Genomic DNA, 21,088 nt, shown 5'->3' with positions numbered 1-21,088 from the left:
AATTCAAGTACAAGAAAGCCACGGAATAACAAACATGTGAGTAGTACACTCACCAAGTCAAACAAAGTAAGTTCACAAGTTTTCGCTCGACGTGAGCCTCGGATCACCGGCACGCCCTATAATAATCAAGAAAGTACAATTAAAACTCAAACACGAGTCGAACACCTGTTTCTAGGAACTATTAAGGCAAGAACCAAATATATCTTGGAAATGAGAAATACATAACATTTAGGGTTAAAAGTAGAAACAAACCCTAAAACCATTCATTTCTATCTAATCTCAACCCAACTCACAAGAATCCAATACCCTAGACACTTGGACAGCATTTCCCCTAAGATTTCTGCTTTTCCAACCTACAAAACAACCATTAAAAGCCATCCAACACAACCACAAGCGCTCAAACAATTCATAGGCCATTCAATATACTTCATTAGGGTCACAATACCCCTCAATTATAGCCAATTAGAAGCTCAACAATCAACCATAGAAAACCCCCAATTAGAAACCCTAAATCTGGAATTTTCCGCACAAGCGGAAATTTTCCGCAAATAACCACAATTAACGCATAAGAGAGCTATTTAACACCATTTAGAACCACCAATTCAAGCTCAATCATATCCATCATAGGAAAACAGAAAAATACCCACAAAAATCAGAAAATTAGCTAACTTCACTCCAATCCACCAAATCTTCCGTAAAATCACTTAAATAGCTACCATAAGGCACCAATTGGCCTTTATTAGAAACAAAAGATGAGTTCCAAGCAAAGTACCTCAACTCTTCAAGAAAGGTTGTAGCTTAGGAGGTTTTCTTCCAAAACAACACCACCAAGCTCTTCAAACACCCTTAGGAAGTTGATTTTGTGGACTAATTCAAGAAACAATCGGTTAGTTTTCAAGATTTGAGCAAGGATTAGAAGATGGAAGGTTGAAGCTTTCTTTCCTTTGCTTCCTAGAGAGGTTCGGCTATGGGAGAGAGAAGAATGAAGATGATTTGGTCAAAATTAAACTTTTAGTGAAGTTAAAGAAAGTTAGGCCAAAAGTTAGGCAAGTCTAATCCAATAATAAATGGACACTTGTCACTTTATTTTGTTTAGAGTTATCTTCTTGTCCCTCCATGATTAATCCATCTAGGTAACCTCTAATCATCTACTAACACCTAGTAATTAAATCCCTTTATGCAAAATTTAACCTAATTGGCCGAATTTCTCTCACTTAATGCACGAGCGGGTCCCACGTCCAATATACATTTCTAATTTCTCACGAACTACCTTATACTAGAAAAATGATTTAAAGTCTATATTTACTGATAAAATGTTGATAAAAGTAATATAATAAAGAAAATAAAAGAAAACGGGTGCACCGGAAAAAAATAATACCTAAATAATTTTTTTTTTTCTGGGTTCTCACACCCTCTCCCCTTTAAAGAATTTCGCCCTCGAAATTGCTCACCTGTGTTACTAAATAGTTCAGGGTATTTCTTTTGCATCTCTTCCTCCAACTCCCAAGTTGCCTCTTTTGTTCCATGATTCCTCCACATAACCTTCACTAATGGAATTTGTTTATTCCTCAGTTCCTTAATCCTTCGATCGAGTACTTGTACAGGTCTCTCTTCGTAGGTGAGTGCCTTATCTATCTCAATCTCCTCTGGTCGCACAATGTGGGTTGGATCAGGGTAGTACTTTTTCAACATCAAAACATGGAAGACGTCATGAATTCGAAATAAACTTGGCGGCAACTCGAGTCGGTACGCTACTTTCCCAACTCGTTGAAGAATTGTATAAGGCCCCACGAACCGTGGTTGAAGTTTCTTTCCTCTACCCATAGTGACGCTTCGTAGTGGCGTGATTTTAAGAAAAACACGGTCTCCAACTTCGAACTCCAAATCTTTCCTTCGGTTATCCGCGTAGCTCTTTTGTCGGCTTTGAGCGGTTTGGAGTCTTTGACGGATCAATTTAACCTTCTCTTGTGCATCCTCCATCCAGGGAATGGTTGTTGGATCTAAAACTTTCTTTTCCCCTACTTCATCCCAATAAATGGGCGAACGACACTTCCGTCCGTAGAGAGTTTCATATGGTGCCATTTAAATGGACGAATAGAAACTGTTATTGTAGGCGAACTCTACCAAAGTCATATGTTGGCCCCAATTACCCCCAAAATCCAGAATACAAGTCCGTAACATATCCTCGAGGGTTTGAATTGTTCGTTCTGACTGTCCATCCGTCTGGGGGTGATAGGTGGTACTAAGGTTGATTTTGGTCCCCAAATTCCCCTGAAACTTTTGCCAAAACCTCGATACAAAACGAGGATCTCGGTCTGAAACTATACTCACTGGAACCCCATGCAACCTCACAATTTCATTCAGGTACAACCGAGCCAGCTTATCCATGGAATCCTTCACATTCACAGGTAAGAAATGGGTCGATTTGGTCAATCGATCAACGATCACCCAAACGGCATCATGTCCTTTTTGAGTTCTTGGCAGTCCCAAAACAAAGTCCATCGTGATATTTTCCCATTTCCATTCGGGTATCTCAAGAGGTTGTAACAGTCCAGAGGGTTTTTGGTGTTCAGCCTTGACTTGCTGGCAAATCAGATAGGTTTGGATATATTGAGCAATCTCCCTCTTCATCTTATCCCACCAGTACAACCGTCGCAAGTCTTGGTACATCTTATTACTACCAGGATGGATCGTGTATTTCGATCGATGGGCTTCCTCTAAAATTTCTCTTTTCAGGTTTTCATCATTGGCTACCACTACTCGATTCCTATACCTTAAAATCCCTTCAGGACCCAAATTGAAATCAGGTAGTGCTTCCTTTTCCACCTTTTCCTTCCATTTTTGTACCATCAGATCCTTCTCTTGGGCTTCTTTAATTCGATCGAGAATAGTAGATGTCACCCGAATATTCCCAAAAGTTATTTGTTTGCATCCCAGTCTAGGGTTCCACTCGCTTGCTGCTCCTAACATCTCCCACTCCTTGACCATCAGCCCTGCTACTTGAGCCTTCCGACTTAGGGCGTCTGCCACTACGTTGGCTTTACCGGGATGGTAGTTGATCATGCAGTCATAATCTTCTAAGAGTTCCATCCACCGGCGTTGCCTCATATTCAACTCTTTTTGGGAGAAGAGGTACTTAAGACTCTTATGGTCTGAATAAACCTCAAAGGTAACCCCATAGAGATAGTGTCTCCACTTTTTCAGAGCAAAGACCACAGCAGCTAACTCCAAATCATGGGTAGGGTAGTTTTGTTCATGGGTTTTTAGTTTCCTAGAGGCAAAAGCAATCACGTTCTTATTTTGCATCAACACACACCCTAAGCCTTCCCTCGAAGCATCGGTATAAACAGTAAAACTGTCCTTCCCATTAGCCAAGGCCAAAACAGGAGCCCTGGTTAACCTTCATTTCAACTCCTGAAAACTGGTTTCACACCTAGTATCCCACACAAAACGGTTATTTTTCTTCGTTAGATCGGTTAAAGGGCCGGCCAGTTTGGAAAAGTCTTTAATAAAGCGTCTATAGTACCCAGCCAACCCTAAGAAACTGCGAATCTCAGTGGGGTTTTCTGGCCTCTTCCATTCAGCCACTGTCTCTACTTTCGCGGGATCTACCATGATACCTTCTTTTGAAATCACATGTCCCAAGAAAGAGATTTCCTCTAGCTAAAATTCATACTTACTAAATTTGGCGTATAGCCGATGATCTCTCAGGGTTTGTAACACTAGCTTCAAATGCTGTTCATGTTCCTCACGGGTTTTAGAATAGACCAAAATGTCGTCAATAAACACGACAACAAATCGGTCCAGGTAGGGTTTGAAAACCCGATGCATCAAATCCATAAAGGCAGCAGGGGCATTGGTCAACCCAAAGGGCATGACCGCAAACTCAAAATGCCCATATCTAGAATTGAAAGCAGTCTTGGGTACATCTTCTTTCTTAATAAGCAACTGATAGTACCCCTGTCGGAGATCTAATTTTGAAAAGACCACCGCGCCTTGCAACTGGTCAAACAGTTCATCGATATGGGGAAGTGGGTATTTGTTCTTAATGGTCATATTGTTTAATCCCCGATAATCAATACACAATCTTAAAGTTCCATCCTTCTTCTTAACAAATAGTACCGGAGCCCCCCACGGAGATCCACTCTCATGAATAAACCCACGCTCCAATAGGTCCTGCAATTGCAATTTCAACTCCTTGAGTTCAGCAGGTGCCATTCGATAGGGGGTCTTAGAGATAGGTGACGTCCCCGGCAATAAGTCGATCTTAAACTCTATTTCTCTCTCCGGAGGTAAAGTGACTAATTCATCAGGAAACACATCCGGATATTCACTTACTACAGACACATCTTCAACCCTCAACTTATCAGTGGGAGTGTTTATAAGAAAAGCTAGGAACCCTTGGGCCCCTCTATATAGAAGTTTCCTAGCCCGAATACCCGAAATCAATGCAGATGAGGCTAAACTACCCCTTCTATTGAGCCTTAGGGTTGCCTCCCCCGGTATACGAAATTCCACTACTTTTCTCTTACAATCAAGTTGTGCATCGTACTTAGCTAGCCAGTCCATACCCAGTATAACGTCGTACCCCTTAATAGCCAAACTTATAAGATTCCCCAAAAGCTTCCTCTCTCCTACCCAAATTTCGCAATTTGTATACATCAAACCAGTAATCAAACGTTGGTCCCCCGTAGGAGTACTAACTTCTAAGTCATAAGGCAAGCTAACAGGGTTTATATCAATGCCGCACATAAAATTGGGGTTAACAAAGGAATGGGTAGCACCAGGGTCGATCAAAATCCTAGCTAGACGATGAAAAACAGGGATCGTACCTTCTACAACCCCAGAGGAATCAGGGACTTGTTGTTGCTCAAGGGAGTAAACCCGAGCTGGCACCTTTGGCTTTGTCCCTTCTACCTTGGACTGTCCCGAGTTGGCCTTCGACGACTGGGTGGTTACTCTCGCCTCCCGCGGTAACACTGGACAGTTGGCTATTTGATGCTCCGCACTCCCGCAGCGCAAGCATCTTTTCTCTTTCCTCCAACAGTTGTCCTCAGTGTGGTTTGGTTTCCCATAAAATCCACAGGGTCCGCGTGCAACTGAGGCCGAACTTCCTTGTGAGACGTTTCTCTGTGGGCCCCGTCCATTGTGACCACCCCTCGGCGGAGTCCCTCGCGTCATCCCCGGTTGCCTTCCTCCCCCGGCTCCTCTTCCAAACTTGGGAGGGGTCCCTTTATCCCCTTGGGTCGAACTACTCGCAGAGAACCCCCGTTTTTTCACCTGAAAGTTCCTTACTTGAAGCCTGGCATTTTCAACTCGCAAAGCTTTCTCCACGGCGTCACTAAAGGTATTGATCTGGGCTACCGCCAGATCCTTTTGAATTTCCACATTGAGCCCTTGAATAAAACGCCGAACTCTCCTTTGCTCCGTTAGAATGAGTTCTGGGGCGAACTTAGATAAACGAGTAAACTGGCTCTCGTACTCAGCCACCGACTGCGTTCCCTGACGGAGTCGAATGAACTCGTCCTCCTTCTTTTCCTGGACTAGAGGGGGAAAGTATTTCGCGTTGAAGTCCCTCATAAAGTTTACCCATGTTCTTGGTGTTTGTTCCCGGTCCCACTTCAGTCGTATCACGTTCCACCAAGAACGCGGGGCCCCTTCCAATTGGAAGACAGCGAATGTAACCTGTCTCTCTTCTGAATAGTGTAGGGCGGCAAAAATATCTATCATTTTCTCTAACCATTTTTCGGCCACGTCCAGATCTGGCCCCCCCAGAAATTTTGGCGGAGAGAACTTCTAAAATCTCTCTAGGGCCCGATCTTCACTCTCTACTACATGGCTAGGGTTCCCAGGTTGCTGGATAGGAGGTTGGCCCTGCTGTTGCACTACGTGGGCTAACAGGTCGGTCATTTGCTGCATAGCAGCAGCTATTTGGGCACTAGGGTCAACCCTAGGTTCAGGATTTGGTTCAGTCGTAGTATCCCTAGTACCCCCGTCAGTTGTGGGTTGCCTAACCCCGCGCCCGCTCCCTCGTCCACTACGAGTGTCTTCCATTGCTCTAATGTCACTCTAAAGTCGAGGCACAAAATAATATTGAAAGTGCATATAAATATAATCATATAAACATGAACAAAGAACCAAAAATAAACACCACATAAGGCATGTATACACATAGAACAGTTATACACAGAACACATAACTGTGTCAAACAGTCATACATGAGCAGTCAAGCAAATATATACAAAAGTACTCCCGTGAAGCCAAAAGAGGGTCTGTCAAAATACACTGTACAACCTAGGTCCCAAAAGGCACAAAACAGCTAACCAAAAGCTTTTCCTAGGTATCCCTCACACGGGATCAAAACAAGGCTCAAAAACCCTAATCTAGTCCTCGACGGAGCCAACCGACTCCCCCCCAGAGCTAGAGCTAGGGGCGCCTCCCTGACCTGGAGCTCCGTCACCTGGAACTCCCCCTGGCGCATTGGCGCCAATCACTCCCTGGATGAGTGCCCCACACTCATCGATAATAGCGCCAGACCGGTCTCTCACCTCCCAGACTACCCTAGTGAGGCGGTCGTTAACCACCTGCAACTGCTCCCTCAGCGTGTTTGATACGAATCTCGTTGGTGAGAAGATTCGCGACCCAAGATCGCTTGTTGGATTTGACGTCGGGTGCAAGAAACGGTGGCAGCGGAAACCCTACGACCCCTCTAATCCCCGTGACTACGAACTTGTTGATACTATCTCAACCCGTAATCAAACGAATTAGTGAACCTCAGGCAAGTGTAGAAGGCGCCACAATTCAAGTGCGATTCTTGAATTGATAAGCCGAACAAGAACACTAGAGTATAACTCTAAGTTGTTCAAGGTTTGCTCGAAAGCTATGGAGAAAACTCTCTCAATATTTTTATCATAAAAGTGTCTACCCTTTATTGATGTAATATGGTGCCTTATATAGGCTATAAGTGAAAACCCTAATCTAGTAGAAAATGGACTAAGGACGCAGTGGATATGGGCCCTAACAAAGGAGGCTTAACCCCCGACGGGTTGGGCCTCACGTGGACTTTCCTTCCTAGGCAGCCCACTCTAGCAAATAATAATGAGTAAATTAGCAATCCTACCCTTGGCGTTTCTACGTGCGATATGCACTTAGCCAATTATTCAATCTAATCAACTAATGTGGAAATAACTAACTATGATGCTAAAACGGAAATTAGGGTTTGGCAAAACCCTAATCCTCGGGTGTAGCTTCAATGCTCATTATCGGACCGCGACCACCTTCACTTGAATGCATGAATCCTTCAAAGGACTTGTGTATGGCCTGAATAAGTACATTGAGTTGCTCACGAAGTTTCTTTGCGCGAGCCCGAGTAATGGGTCCACTTGGGGCGAGCACGTGATCCTCAGCTCCTCGATTACCCGAGCCATTGTTGGCCTGCCCACGTACCATGATGCTATCATTCCCCTCCTCTTGAGAAGGATTTGCCCTCAAATCAAACGCATCATCTGCATCAAAAGGAGCTAAGTCAGAGACATTAAATGTAGCACTAACTCCATACTCACCAGGAAGGTCAAGTTTGTAGGCGTTGTCATTGATGCGCTCCAACACTTGAAAAGGTCCATCACCCCGTGGTTGTAATTTGTTCCTCCTTTGAACAGGAAAGCGTTCTTTGCGCATGTGCAACCACACCCAATCGCCAGGCTCAAAAATCAACTTTTGGCGACCTTTGTTAGCTTTCTTGACATATTGAGCAGTTCTCCTCTCAATGTTAGCCCTGACTTTCTCATGCAGTTGCTTAACAAACTCTGCACGTTTCTTACCATCCAAGTGTGCGCGCTCATTACTAGGTAATGGCACTAGATCAAGTGGTGTTAGTGGATTAAAACCATAAGCACATTCAAATGGAGAGAAACCAGTAGTAGAATGGATAACCCTATTATAAGCAAACTCAACATGAGGTAAACATTCTTCCCATGATTTCAAGTTCTTTTTTATGATGGCACGCAACAAGGTACCTAATGTACGATTTACCACCTCAGTTTGACCATCAGTTTGGGGGTGGCTGGCAGTAGAGAATAGCAATTTGGTGCCTAACTTAGACCAGAGTGTCTTCCAAAAATAGCTCAGAAATTTGACATCTCTGTCTGAGACAATGGTCCTAGGAATGCCATGCAATCTCACAATCTCTTTAAAGAATAAGTTAGCAATATGAGATGCATCATCAGTTTTATGACATGCAATGAAGTGTGCCATTTTAGAGAATCTATCAACTACCACATAAATGGAGTCATGACCATACTTGGATCTAGGCAAATCAAGTATAAAATCCATAGAAATATCGACCCATGGTGCACTAGAAATAGGTAACGGGGTGTAAAGGCCATACGGGTGTACCTTGGATTTAGCTTTCTTACAAGCTAAGCATCGCTCCACCACCCGTGCAACATCTCTCCTCATGTGCGGCTAATAGAAGTGCTCCTGCAGCATGGCAAGAGTCTTATCAACCCCAAAATGTCCCATAAGGCCACCCGAATGGGATTCTCGTACCAAAAGTTCGCAGATGGATCCATGTGGGATGCAAAGCCGATTAGCATAAAACAAGTAACCATCGGAAATGAAGAATTTACCTTGCCCAGTGTGTTTGCAAGAAAGGTAAAGTTCACCGAAATCACTATCTTGGGCATAGATGTCTTTAATCAGTTCAAACCCTAACAACTTAGCATCTAAGGAAGTGAGTAGAGAGTACCTTCGTGAGAGTGCATCCGCAACCACATTAGACTTACCAGCCTTATATTTAATTACGTACGGAAAGGACTCCACGAATGCGATCCACCTTGCATGCTTTTTGCTCAAGGTGTGCTGGGCCTTAAGGTATTTAAGGGACTCATGATCAGTGTGTATCACGAATTCCTTAGGCCTTAAGTAGTGCTGCCAAACTTGTAGTGCTCGAATGAGGGCGTACAACTCTTTATCATAAGTTGAGTAGTTCAGTGCAGCCCCATTGAGTTTCTCACTAAAGTAGGCAATAGGTCTTCCTCCTTGATTCAACACAGCTCCAACTCCAATACCTGAAGCATCACAATCAATCTCAAATGTCTTAGAAAAGTCAGGTAAAGCAAGTACAGGTGCATGTGTGAGTTTGTGCTTTAAAACGCGAAAGGCTTGTTCTTGAGAATCTCCCCAATGGAAGTTCTCATTCTTCTTAATCAACTCGGTCAAGGGTGCAGCAATAGTGCTAAAGTCCCTCACGAATCTCCTATAGAAACCCGCAAGGCCATGGAAGCTTCGAACATCACCCACAGACCTTGGTGTTGGCCACTCTTGAATAGCTTTCACCTTTTGATCATCCACCTTCATTCCCTGCGCACTTATAACAAACCCTAGAAACACAAGCTCATTAGTGTAAAAATTACATTTCTTGAGATTGGCATAGAGCTGCTCTCGTCGAAGTACATCCATAACAGCCCTAATATGCTCGAGGTGTTCATTATAAGATTTGCTATAAATTAGGATATCATCAAAGTAAACTACCACGAATTTTCCTAAGAATGGACGCAGAACATGGTTCATTAACCTCATGAAGGTGCTAGGTGCATTAGTGAGCCCAAAAGGCATCACTAACCACTCATACAATCCATACTTAGTTTTAAAGGCAGTTTTCCATTCATCCCCCTCCTTAATCCTAATTTGATGGTACCCACTTTTGAGATCAATTTTGGTAAAGAACACAACCCCATGTAACTCATCAAGCATGTCATCTAAGCGAGGTATAGGGTGGCGATACTTTACCGTGATGGCATTTACGGCCCTACAATCAGTGCACATTCTCCATGTACCATCTTTCTTGGGCACCAAAATGACTGGGACAGCGCACGGGCTTAAGCTCTCACGTGCCCATCCTTTGCCAAGCAAGTCGTCCACTTGCCTTTGTAACCCCTTAGTTTCCTCCGGGTTGCTCTTGTAAGCTGGCCGATTTGGCAACGAAGCTCCAGGGACGAAGTCTATTTGGTGCTCAATGCCTCTAAGCGGTGGTAATCCACTTGGCACGTCCTCGGGGAAGATATCAGCATATTCCTGCAACAGAGACTTAACCTCAAGAGGTATGTTAGTATCAAGTTCAAGCACATTCAGAGCTACTTCTTTGCTAACAAGCATAAGAAGTGGCTGCTCATCTCTCATTAACTTTCTCACTTTCTTGGCTTTGATCAGAAGCATTTGTTTTTCCTCAATTTTTACCTCACTTGTCGAGCTATCTATAGCCTTTTTTCTCTCTTTTTTTGCCTCGGCTCTCTCATTTTCTTTTCTTTTTGCACTATACTTCTCAAACTCTTGTTGCAATTTCAATTGGTCCTCATGCACTTGTTTGGGGGAAAGGGGAGCTAGTGTGACTTTCTTACTGTTGTACAAGAAACTATACTTATTAGTCACACCATCAAAAGTCACCTGTCTGTCAAACTGCCAAGCCTACCTAGTATAATGTGACTAGCCTGCATAGGAACTACATCACATAATACTTCATCAGAATATTTATGGATTTGGAAGGATATAAGAACCTGCTTGGTTACTCGAACCTCCCCAGAGTTGTTGAGCCATTGGAGTTTGTAGGGTCGCGGGTGATCCCTTGTAGGCAACTTCAAGTTGTCCACCATGAGTGAACTAGCTACATTTGTGCAGCTCCCACTATCAATAATCACACTACAAAGTGCTTGGTTGACGAAGCACCTGGTGTAGAAGATGTTCTCCCGTTGAAGCTCGTCCTCCTTAACACGTGCAGTTAATGCTCTCCTTGCAACCAATGCAGTCCCAAAATGACCCTCGGGTGCACTAAACTCCTCTTCATTTGGTGATTCCCCATCACTACCTCCGTCAAGAGGTAGTTTGCCTTCGTACTCGGCTTCGTCCTCACTCACGATCTCACCATTTTGCATCATAATCATAGTCCTTTGATTGGGACATTGACTAGCAATATGGCCTCTACCTTGGCATTTGAAGCATCGAGTATCACGAGCTCTAGTTTGTACCCTAGACTCCTCAAATTTTGGAGTAGAAGAGGACGGCTTACTAATACTAGGGTTGCCCACCTTACCTCCCTCGAATCTCGGCTTTGGTGTAGGAGCATTTGGTGAAGGCCGAGAATCATTCCTTGGTTGGAATGGGCGGTTGGTAGAGTAGGTGGTATTGCCGAAATTCGATCGAGTGGTACCCCTCCGCTTGAGCCTTTGCTCGACCTTAATAGCCTTGTCTACAAGCTCATGCAACTCCATATAATGTTGAAGTTCCACTCGTTCAGCAATATCGGGTCGTAACCCGCTCAAGAATCTCGCCATGGTGGCTTCAGGATCCTCTTGTACATCCGCTCTAAGCATCAGGATCTCCATCTCCTTGTGGTACTCATCCACACTCCGGTTGCCCTGGACCAAGGTTTGTAACCGGTGGTATAAATCCCTAGTGTAATGTCCAGGTACAAAGCGGGTGTGCATCATGGCTCGAAGCTCGGGCCATGGAATAAGCTCAGGTAGCCCATTTCTCCTTCTAGACTTCTTGATTTGGTCCCACCAAACCACAGCGTACTCAGTGAATTCCATGGTGGCCAATTGCACCTTTTGCACCTCGGTGTAGTTTTGGCAAGAAAAGACCATTTCGATCTTGGATAACCATTCGAGAAAGGTCTCGGGATCGGACCGTCCTTTGAACTCAGGGATTTGCATCTTGATTCCCTTGAATACATCGGTAGGTCCAGTCTGGTTCCTTTGCCTTGGTCGAATTCGAGGTTCCTCATCATCATCATCATTATTGGAACCATCGGACGACTCCTCCACGCCCCTTCGCCTTCGCATGGATTTAGAGGTTTTTGGTGTTCCAGACGCTCGGAGTTGTAGCAACTCATCTTGAATGGGTTCTAGCATGCGTTGGAAACGCCTCTCCATTTGCTCCATCATCTGTTCAAAGTTCATGGGACGGGATACTCCTTCGTTTCCACTAGACATGGAGTCTCAAGTGTACCTGCAAGGGTTAGTAGCAAAGGAAATAGGGAAAAAAGTAATGTTTTCTTTTGCTTTTTTTTTTTGTCACTTCACTCCCTAAGTGTTTACTCTCACACTCGTATATGGTAACTCAAATCACTCTAATAAGCTCACCAAAATATTCTCTCACAGCCCCTTGCGAAACCTTGAAGAAAGTAGAGCTCCTCAAGTGCTCAAATTTAGCTTAAAAATCAAGTTCACGCTAGAATTTGAGGTTCGTAAGAGTGGAAATTTTCTGGGAAAACAAAATTAGGACACTAAGAATGGAGTGATAGAATATATTCAAGAACAAAAATCGAGAAAAGACTTGACACAAAAGCTACAAAAAATTAAGAATGATGCTCAAACACCTAGCCGACAAGGAAGTTGGTTCCTTTTGCGTTGCTGGATTTTTGGATCGTTTACCAACCAAGGTCAACAAATGCTTGGCATTCGAATGGGAGAGAATGAAAGACACAATAAATGACCCAAGACTGACCAGGACTCAATGAACAACTCAATGGGCAAATCCAGAAACGACTCAAGGCTGAAATGACTCAATGGACTTTGGCTTGCTGGAATTTTGTTTTGTTTTTTTGTGTTGCGGCTGCCTTGGGCTTGGCTGATGATTTTATGGGGAATTGGTTCTGTGTGATTGCTCAAGGGTGGGGCGTGTTAGCCTTTGATAGCAATGGGTATCTGTCCACAAGTGTTGTAGCCGAAGGAAAACAAGTGCTAGTGGGCGGTGGTGTTTGGTTTGTAGTGCGGTGTTTAAGAGTCAAGGTGTAGTGCGGCTGGTTGGGGCTGTTTTGGGGTCTGTTTGTTGTGCAGAGGTGCGGTTCAAATGCCAAGGTATCAATATGGGCAAGTGGGGGCTACAGATTAGGAAGCAATAAGAATGGAAACCCCTTTGGATTTAGAAATCAATCAGGATTGGAAGTTCTCCAGCGGCTGTTTCTCTCTCCTTTTTTTTTTGTTTCTTTTCTTTTCTAGATGTTCAGCCGACCATGTTCCTCTTCCCAAGTGCTCTAGGATTGCACCATAACTTAGATACCAACGTTCCTCTGGCTGCTGTGTTTTTTTTTTTTTTTTTTTTTTTTTTTGCGCAACAGCAACTTCAGATGAACACGGCTTCGTTGGGCAGAATTTCCCAGGTCTGTCCGAGTTTAAGTGCGGCTTGTTTTGATGGTTTTTTTTTTTTTTTTGGTAAACAGGTAGGCTAGGTTTTGGTTCCCAAACGGGTCAAGGTTCAGCTCCAGGTATAGACCAACCCTTTAGCAATCAAGAGTTGCAAATCAAACACAAAATTTCCAGCAAATAGCTTCAAGAACGTCGCTGCAAATTTTCCAGATTTCAAAGGTTCAAGAATCACTTCAAGAACTCCAAGAAAATCGTGAAGTTTTGCTTACGAAATTCAAGAACAAGGTTCCAAAATTCTCCTAGATAAATGAATAACTAAGACACGGATTAAAACAGCTTTAGAATGAACCGCAACTCGACAAAGAGACACGAGCAGGAATTGGGAACTACCAAACGGCAACTCCGCGACTTGGAAGGAACACCGACCAGAATTTTCTTGCCCCCCCTTTGTTTTTTTTTTTTTTTGACTCAGGTTTGGGACTTAATCACAAAAGCAATAGACACAAAAACTGAACAATGGACACGCACAAACAATCAGGGAACAATTCGGACAGACTTGTCAAAGCAAGTGCGGCACGGACCGAACTCCTAGGACTCGATGTTACTAGCACCGTTTGATTTTTCAATTTGCTGGTCCCAAGCGGTGGAGAACACAATCAGCAAGACACGACCAGATTTATTCACTCGAGAATTGGCAATAACAAGGCACAGATTGCACAAGGTTCAACGGACACAGAAATACGGAAGCGACAATAAGAACACTAGCGGTGTGGGTTTGTTTCTCTTTTTCTTTTTTGTTTTAACGACTGCTGGAATCACACACCACCAAACCAACACAACTCATTTGACTTCCAGAAATTCCAGGAATTGAAGATGACACCAAGGCAGACTCCAGAACACGATGACCAGAATTGAACACAAAGGAAAACTCGCGGGCCAGAACTCGCGGACAGGACGCAACGTGCAAAAGTTTTTTTTTTTGTTGAACTAATCAAGACAAACACGAATTAAGACACGAGAAGAGGGATAAACGATATTACCAACAAGCTAGCTCTGATGCCAGCTGATACGAATCTCGTTGGTGAGAAGATTCGCGACCCAAGATCGCTTGTTGGATTTGACGTCGGGTGCAAGAAACGGTGGCAGCGGAATCCCTACGACCCCTCTAATCCCCGTGACTACGAACTTGTTGATACTATCTCAACCCGTAATCAAACGAATTAGTGAACCTCAGGCAAGTGTAGAAGGCGCCACAATTCAAGTGCGATTCTTGAATTGATAAGCCGAACAAGAACACTAGAGTATAACTCTAAGTTGTTCAAGGTTTGCTCGAAAGCTATGGAGAAAACTCTCTCAATATTTTTATCATAAAAGTGTCTACCCTTTATTGATGTAATATGGTGCCTTATATAGGCTATAAGTGAAAACCCTAATCTAGTAGAAAATGGACTAAGGACGCAGTGGATATGGGCCCTAACAAAGGAGGCTTAACCCCCGATGGGTTGGGCCTCACGTGGACTTTCCTTCCTAGGCAGCCCACTCTAGCAAATAATAATGAGTAAATTAGCAATCCTACCCTTGGCGTTTCTACGTGCGATATGCACTTAGCCAATTATTCAATCTAATCAACTAATGTGGAAATAACTAACTATGATGCTAAAACGGAAATTAGGGTTTGGCAAAACCCTAATCCTCGGGTGTAGCTTCAATGCTCATTATCGGACCGCGACCACCTTCACTTGAATGCATGAATCCTTCAAAGGACTTGTGTATGGCCTGAATAAGTACATTGAGTTGATCACAAAGTTTCTTTGCGCGAGCCCGAGTAATGGGTCCACTTGGGGCGAGCACGTGATCCTCAGCTCCTCGATTACCCGAGCCATTGTTGGCCTGCCCACGTACCATGATGCTATCAGTGTTCGTCCTCTCCTGCTCCATGGCCACGTCCCCCTGGAGCTCTCCAATCCTATCGGCCTGCATCCGCATGATGCCCCTAAGTCTAAGGGTCTCAGTGCGCTCCCTGGCGGCGGCACATCTAAGCCTCCATCGTTCAGCAAGTACCGCCACAACCACGTGGTCCTCGTAAGAGTAAAACTGGCAACGCCTACAGCGGCGGGTCCGGCTAGCGGTATACCACAGCCGGATCGGACCTCCCGGTCTCTCCTGGTAGTCGATAACCCGTGGGCGCCTCTGAACTGGCTCGCCTCCGCCCGCTACACTAGTGCCAGCCATAACCTACAAAGAGAGCAAAGGTTTATAGCTTAGACAATATATTCACACTTAATGGCGTCTAAACTCAATCCCAAAAGTTCTAAGGACCAGGTTTCAGGTTCGCCTAGGGTAATTCTAACCTAGGCTCTGATACCACCTGTGACAGCCCCACCTTCCCCTAAGGCGTACCAAAGGGGTTAGCGGACTGCCTGCCCAGCTCTCGCCAGGACTACTAAAACGGTAAAACAGTAACTCAAGTCGTTCGGGAATCTACTAGCGCGCTTAACCAAGCCAACAATCAAGAAATGGAAAAAACAAAAGTTAAACATAAAGTGAATGGTGACTACCACGTCACAATCCGTCAGGACCCAATCGAATACAAGTAACTTTTTACAACCCCTGAAAGGAATATATACAAGCCAAATATAATACATTGAACATGAGTACACACACACTGTTACAAACCACATTCGTGTGTTTACAAGCCAAAAGGAAGCATTTAAATCCAAGTACAATTAAGTTTCCAACTATTGAGGAGCTATACAAAATCTCTCAACTAGCTCTACTCAACTCATTCTTCAAAATCAAAAGTCCAAAAGGTAAATCCCTGTAAGGAAAACAAAATTCACGGAGTGAGCTTTCGCCCAATGAGGTACCGTCACGTAAATTTACCAGGATCACATAAACACAAGAATATTCAATCCAAATACGTACGTCCAGCAAGCAAAACAACAACACCCAAGTATAAGGAATAAAAGGATACGGATGGCTCTCAAGAGCCCTTTTCCTCTTTTGCCATGCTTGATCTCATCTCATTGACTCTCCGTCAATGTATACCAGGTAATCATGACCGTAGACTCCTCTTTACTCCAATTATCCGCCCACCTCACTTTCCCCTTACCGGGCCCGAACACCAAACAGTACAGAGTTGGTATTACTCGAGTATACCAGAATCAAGGGTCTCATACCCAAAGATTCCCAAATACAGTCCCCATGGCTTGTCAAATGTCCCCGACCAAGTCCTTACTGGCTCGAGTCCATTGACTTCCAATGAGGTAGAGCTCAGAGTGAACAGTAAAGATTGGTATCCAATCGACACCAAATCAAGTACAGTCAAGAGTATTCAAGTGATACAAGTACAGTTAAGTAAGCCTAATATAATAACCAGTCAAGAAGGCCAGAGAGTAGGAGAGTGGTAAAGTACACCCTCGCCTCACCGAGCTCAAACAATCATCTCAACTAGTCCAAATCACAGAATTCAAGTACAAGAAAGCCACGGAATAACAAACATGTGAGTAGTACACTCACCAAGTTCAACAAAGAAATTTCACAAGTTTTTGCCCGACGTGAGCCTCGGATCACCGGCACGCCCTATAACAATCAAGAAAGTACAATGAAAACTCAAACACAAGTCGAATACCTTTTTCTAGGAACTATTAAGGCAAGACCCAAATATAGCTTGGAAATGAAAAATACATAACATTTAGGGTTAAAACTAGAAATAAACACTAAGATTATTCATTTCTATCAAATCTCAACCCAACTCATAAGAATCCGATACCCTAGACACTTGGACAACATTTCCCCTAAAATTTCAGCTTTTCCAACCTACAAGACAACCATTAAAAGCTATCCAACACAACCACAAGCACCCAAACAATTCATAAGCCATTCAATATACTTCATTGGGGTCATAATACCCCTCAATTATAGCCAATTAGAAGCTCAACTATCAACCATAGAAAACCCCCAATTAGTAACCCTAAATCTGAAATTTTCCGCACAAGCGGAAATTTTCCGCAATTAACCACAATTAACGCACAAGAGAGCTATATAATGCCATTTAGAACCATCAATTCCAGCTCAATCATATCAATCATAGGAAAACAGAAAATTCCCACAAAAATCAGAAAATTAGCTAGCTTCACTCCAATCCACCAAATCTTCCGAAAAATCACGTATATAGCTACTATAAGGCACCAATTGGCCAAAATTAGAAACAAAAGATGAGTTCCAAGCAAGATACCTTAGTTCTTCAAGAAAGGTTGTAGCTTGTGAGGTTTTCTTCCAAAACAACACCACTAAGTTCTTCAAACACTCTTAGCAAGGCGATTTTATGGACTAATTCAAGAAATAAACGGTTAGTTTTCAAGATTTAGCAAGGATTTGAAGATGAAAGGTTGAAGAATTTTTTTCCTTTGCTCCCAAGAAGTTTCGGCCAAGACAAGTGAAGAATGAAGACATCTTGGTCAAAATTGAATTTTAAGGAAAGTAAGGAAAGTTTAGTCAAAAGTTAGGTAAGCTTGGTCTAACCAAAATTGGACACTTGGCACTTTGTTTTGCTAGAGTTATCTTCTTGTCCCTCATGGCTAATCCATCTAGGTAACCTCCAACTACCTCCTAATACCCAGTAATAGAATCCCGTTACACAAAATTTAACCTAATCGGCCGAATTTCTCTCACTTAATGCACTAGCGGGTCCCACGCCCAAATTACGTTCCAAATTTCTCACGAACTACCTTATACTAGAAAAATGATTTAAAAACTATATTTCCTGATCAAATGTTGATAAAAGTAATATAATAAAGAAAATAAAAGAAAACGGGTGCACAGGAATAAAATAATAAATAAATAATAATTTTTAATTTTTTTTTTCTGGGTTCTCACCCATGGTTGACATCAATTATGATGATAATAGCATGTCAAGTGTCATGCTTCGCACCCCAATTGCACTCCAGCAAATGCCAACAGAATTCCTAATTATAATTATAGACTTCCAACCTTTGGAAAACATTTCGATTTTAGTTGCCCATGTAGGCGTACGTCTATCCACCAACTCATCTGTTAACTTATCAATGTTTTCACTAATAGGGCTTTTTTGTACCTCGGAGGGTCATATGTGAATGCATCTTAGGTCTTTCAACTATTTTGTCTCCCCAATCAAATTTGAATCACCCAATATGCATGTGCCATCGACATTTTTTTACCTAATCTTACGCAATATTTTTTATCGTCAACTAATATTAACCGTCTTCATTAATAATAACACCATTTAAAAAAACAAATTCACTACATTACAAATAAATAAGCAAAGATAAAGTCTATCAACAAATAATATTATTCAAACTGCATGATAAATGGTTTTCTTTAGTATTAATCAAATAATATTATTACTTGCTGACAACCAACTCCTTCTTATATTTTTACTATTATTCAGTACTCACTAATCATAGGCTACTATACCTAGTATTATTTACTATTTATTATTACTATTAACATTACTTACCAATTAATAGTACAAGTACTTTGGTTAAAATATTTAATTTTAACTATTTAATTTTAATAACTTATTTTTTACTTTTACTTTTCTTATTTACTATTTACCATTTACTATTTACCTTTTAATATTTATCTTTTATCTTTTACTCCCTCCGTCCCAAAATTTGGGACGCTTTTTGGGATACACACTTTTTAGGTACAGTAGCATTATGGGGACACACTTATCTGACTCTTCCACTCATACCCTTTGCTGTTTATGGAGTAAAATAGCAAGCTGTCAGGGACCACTTATATTGCCATTAAGTCACTTTGACTAAAAGGCAAAGACAAGTTAAAGTAAACCACACATCTGTTTGCAACTCTGGCTATTTCTCTGTGTATTTGGGTTTCATAAAATCAACAAGATAAGTTCCAAAAGATTGACAATGAAAAAAGGTAAGATTTCTATGGTTCCGTCTATCACTTTGTTGGTGATTTTTTTTATTTTCATTTTGTTTTATGATCTTTTGATCTATTTGAAGTAGATAATCTTGAGACTTAGCATAATTTAGCTAATCTTTTATTTGGCACCATTTGTTGTTTTTCCTTTTTTTCCTTGAAATTTGGTGGTTCATTGAAAATTTGTAGATGCATTTTTTTAAGCATTTTTGTTCTCACGTTTCTTATAAATAGATTTTGGAAGCTGATAATTCTGATGCCTTTATACTCTACATAATGAGATTATAGAGAGATTTATCTATTGCACAAATTCTATTTGATAGTATTCCACAGTGAACATGGATAATCATAGTTTTCAAAATTATGAAATCTCTAGGAAAAAGTTGACAAATCAGCAAAGGCAAGCCATATTTGAAGCATTATTGCAATATAGTTATGGTGGGCAACTAGAAAGAGGAGTAACCAAAGTTATTGCAACACAGTTCAAAATCAGCATGAGGACAGTACAAAGAATTTGGGAAAGAGCAAAGTCTTCAATCATTAATGGAGGTTCGGTTGACATCTCTCGCAGGTTTCCTAAGAGGGCAGGACGCAAGAGGGTAGAGATAGACTTCAGCACTATCATGGAAATACCTCTACGGTGTCGAACAAATATTCGTTCTCTATCAACCAAAATGAAAGTTTCCAAGTCCACTCTTCATCGACGAATAAAAGAAGGTGTTATCAAATCACATTCAAATACATTAAAGCCTCACCTTACTGATGACAATAAATTGGTAAGACTCAAATTTTGTTTGTCAATGCTTCAACAAGAGAGTCTTACAATTGATAATATATCCTCTGAACAATGGGAATCAAAATTCCAGGAATTCCATGCTTGGATGATTGTTCAAAATCTAACTAAAGAATCTCATTTTGAAATATTATATGTGTTCACTGCACATTTTGCAGGAATTCTCAAAGATTAGTGGACCAGTTTAGGTGAACAAGATAAGCTGTATTTTTTAACACGAAAAGATTTTGCTGAAAATATAAACATCCTTCATTTGATGTTTATTGGAGATGTCAAAGAAAGCAAAAAAACAAAGAGAAAAGAATATTTGGGAACTTCACCTATAGTTCTCAAAGTAGCAAGCTGGTTTTGAATAAATTTAGTTTCCTTTTCTTTGTTCAAAACAAAATTAGCAAATGAAGAAGAATTAGATGGTAATTCATATTTGAGTCCTTCAAGTCTTCTTTCAAAAACTTCAATCATAGAGATACCTGAGAATTTTGAGTTTTGACAGTTGTATCTATATGATCAACTTTTCCTCTTACTTCTGTGACATTCTTGTGGATAGAAGTAAGTGCAGCATTTTGAACCAAGGAGTTTTCTGTATGCCAGTTGAGAACTTCTTCAGCAGGACTAGGGCTTGTAAGGACTTGCAAAATTCCTTATATCTTTCTTAAAAATTTTCTTTTATTTGGAAATTATTACTTTATAATGGCCCTACTACCCAATCACCCCACAATAAGTACAAATGAATATAGAATTAAGGGTTTTCCCTTTCCGTTTTCAAGGTAGCGCGAATTAGGGTTTTTACGCCTATTCGTAGTGTGACTATCCGGTACGGAGGGTGGATCAAATTGGGTGATTAAGAGTGAGGTTTAGATGATATTAAGTGTGTGATTAGAAGTGATAATAATAAGTTAGTGAATTATAAGTTAAAACCCTAGTATATGCGATTTAAGGAAAATCGGCTCGAACCGACGGGTATCGTTCACCACCGATTGAACACACCACTTGACCACCACTTTCCTACCATAAACTATCATTGATATTAGTGCAAAATATTCCCCCCATACTCAGCTAAGGTTGGCCGAAAATGTTGACCAAAAAAACAAAGGAAAAGAAAAAAATTTGAGGGTTAATCACCTCGCGACAAGTGGCAGTCATTCATGAATTGTTGACCAACTAATTTCCTCCATATTTATCACCAAAAACTACTCAAAATGCTCTCCATTTCCACCATATCAGC

General features: G+C 41.8%; 2 protein-coding genes across 2 annotated transcripts; both read right to left on the bottom strand.

Moving 5' to 3' along the window:
• Positions 1-4,147: 4,147 nt before the first annotated feature.
• LOC113758021 lies at positions 4,148-5,730 on the bottom strand. The gene is made up of 2 exons (XM_027301051.1): positions 4,668-5,730; positions 4,148-4,176 (listed from the first exon to the last, which is right to left on the bottom strand). The coding sequence occupies exons 1-2, from the start codon at positions 5,728-5,730 to the stop codon at positions 4,148-4,150; spliced, it is 1,092 nt and encodes a 363-aa protein (XP_027156852.1).
• A 4,709-nt stretch (positions 5,731-10,439) lies between these two features.
• Positions 10,440-11,936, bottom strand: LOC113758020. Its single transcript, XM_027301050.1, has one exon. The coding sequence runs from the start codon at positions 11,934-11,936 to the stop codon at positions 10,440-10,442; it is 1,497 nt and encodes a 498-aa protein (XP_027156851.1).
• Between the last annotated feature and the right edge of the window lie 9,152 nt (positions 11,937-21,088).

The sequence above is a fragment of the Coffea eugenioides genome, unplaced genomic scaffold (assembly GCF_003713205.1).
Source record: "Coffea eugenioides isolate CCC68of unplaced genomic scaffold, Ceug_1.0 ScVebR1_34;HRSCAF=178, whole genome shotgun sequence".
Classification (NCBI taxonomy): Eukaryota; Viridiplantae; Streptophyta; class Magnoliopsida; order Gentianales; family Rubiaceae; genus Coffea; species Coffea eugenioides.
This window is presented reverse-complemented; position numbering and strand designations above follow the sequence as displayed.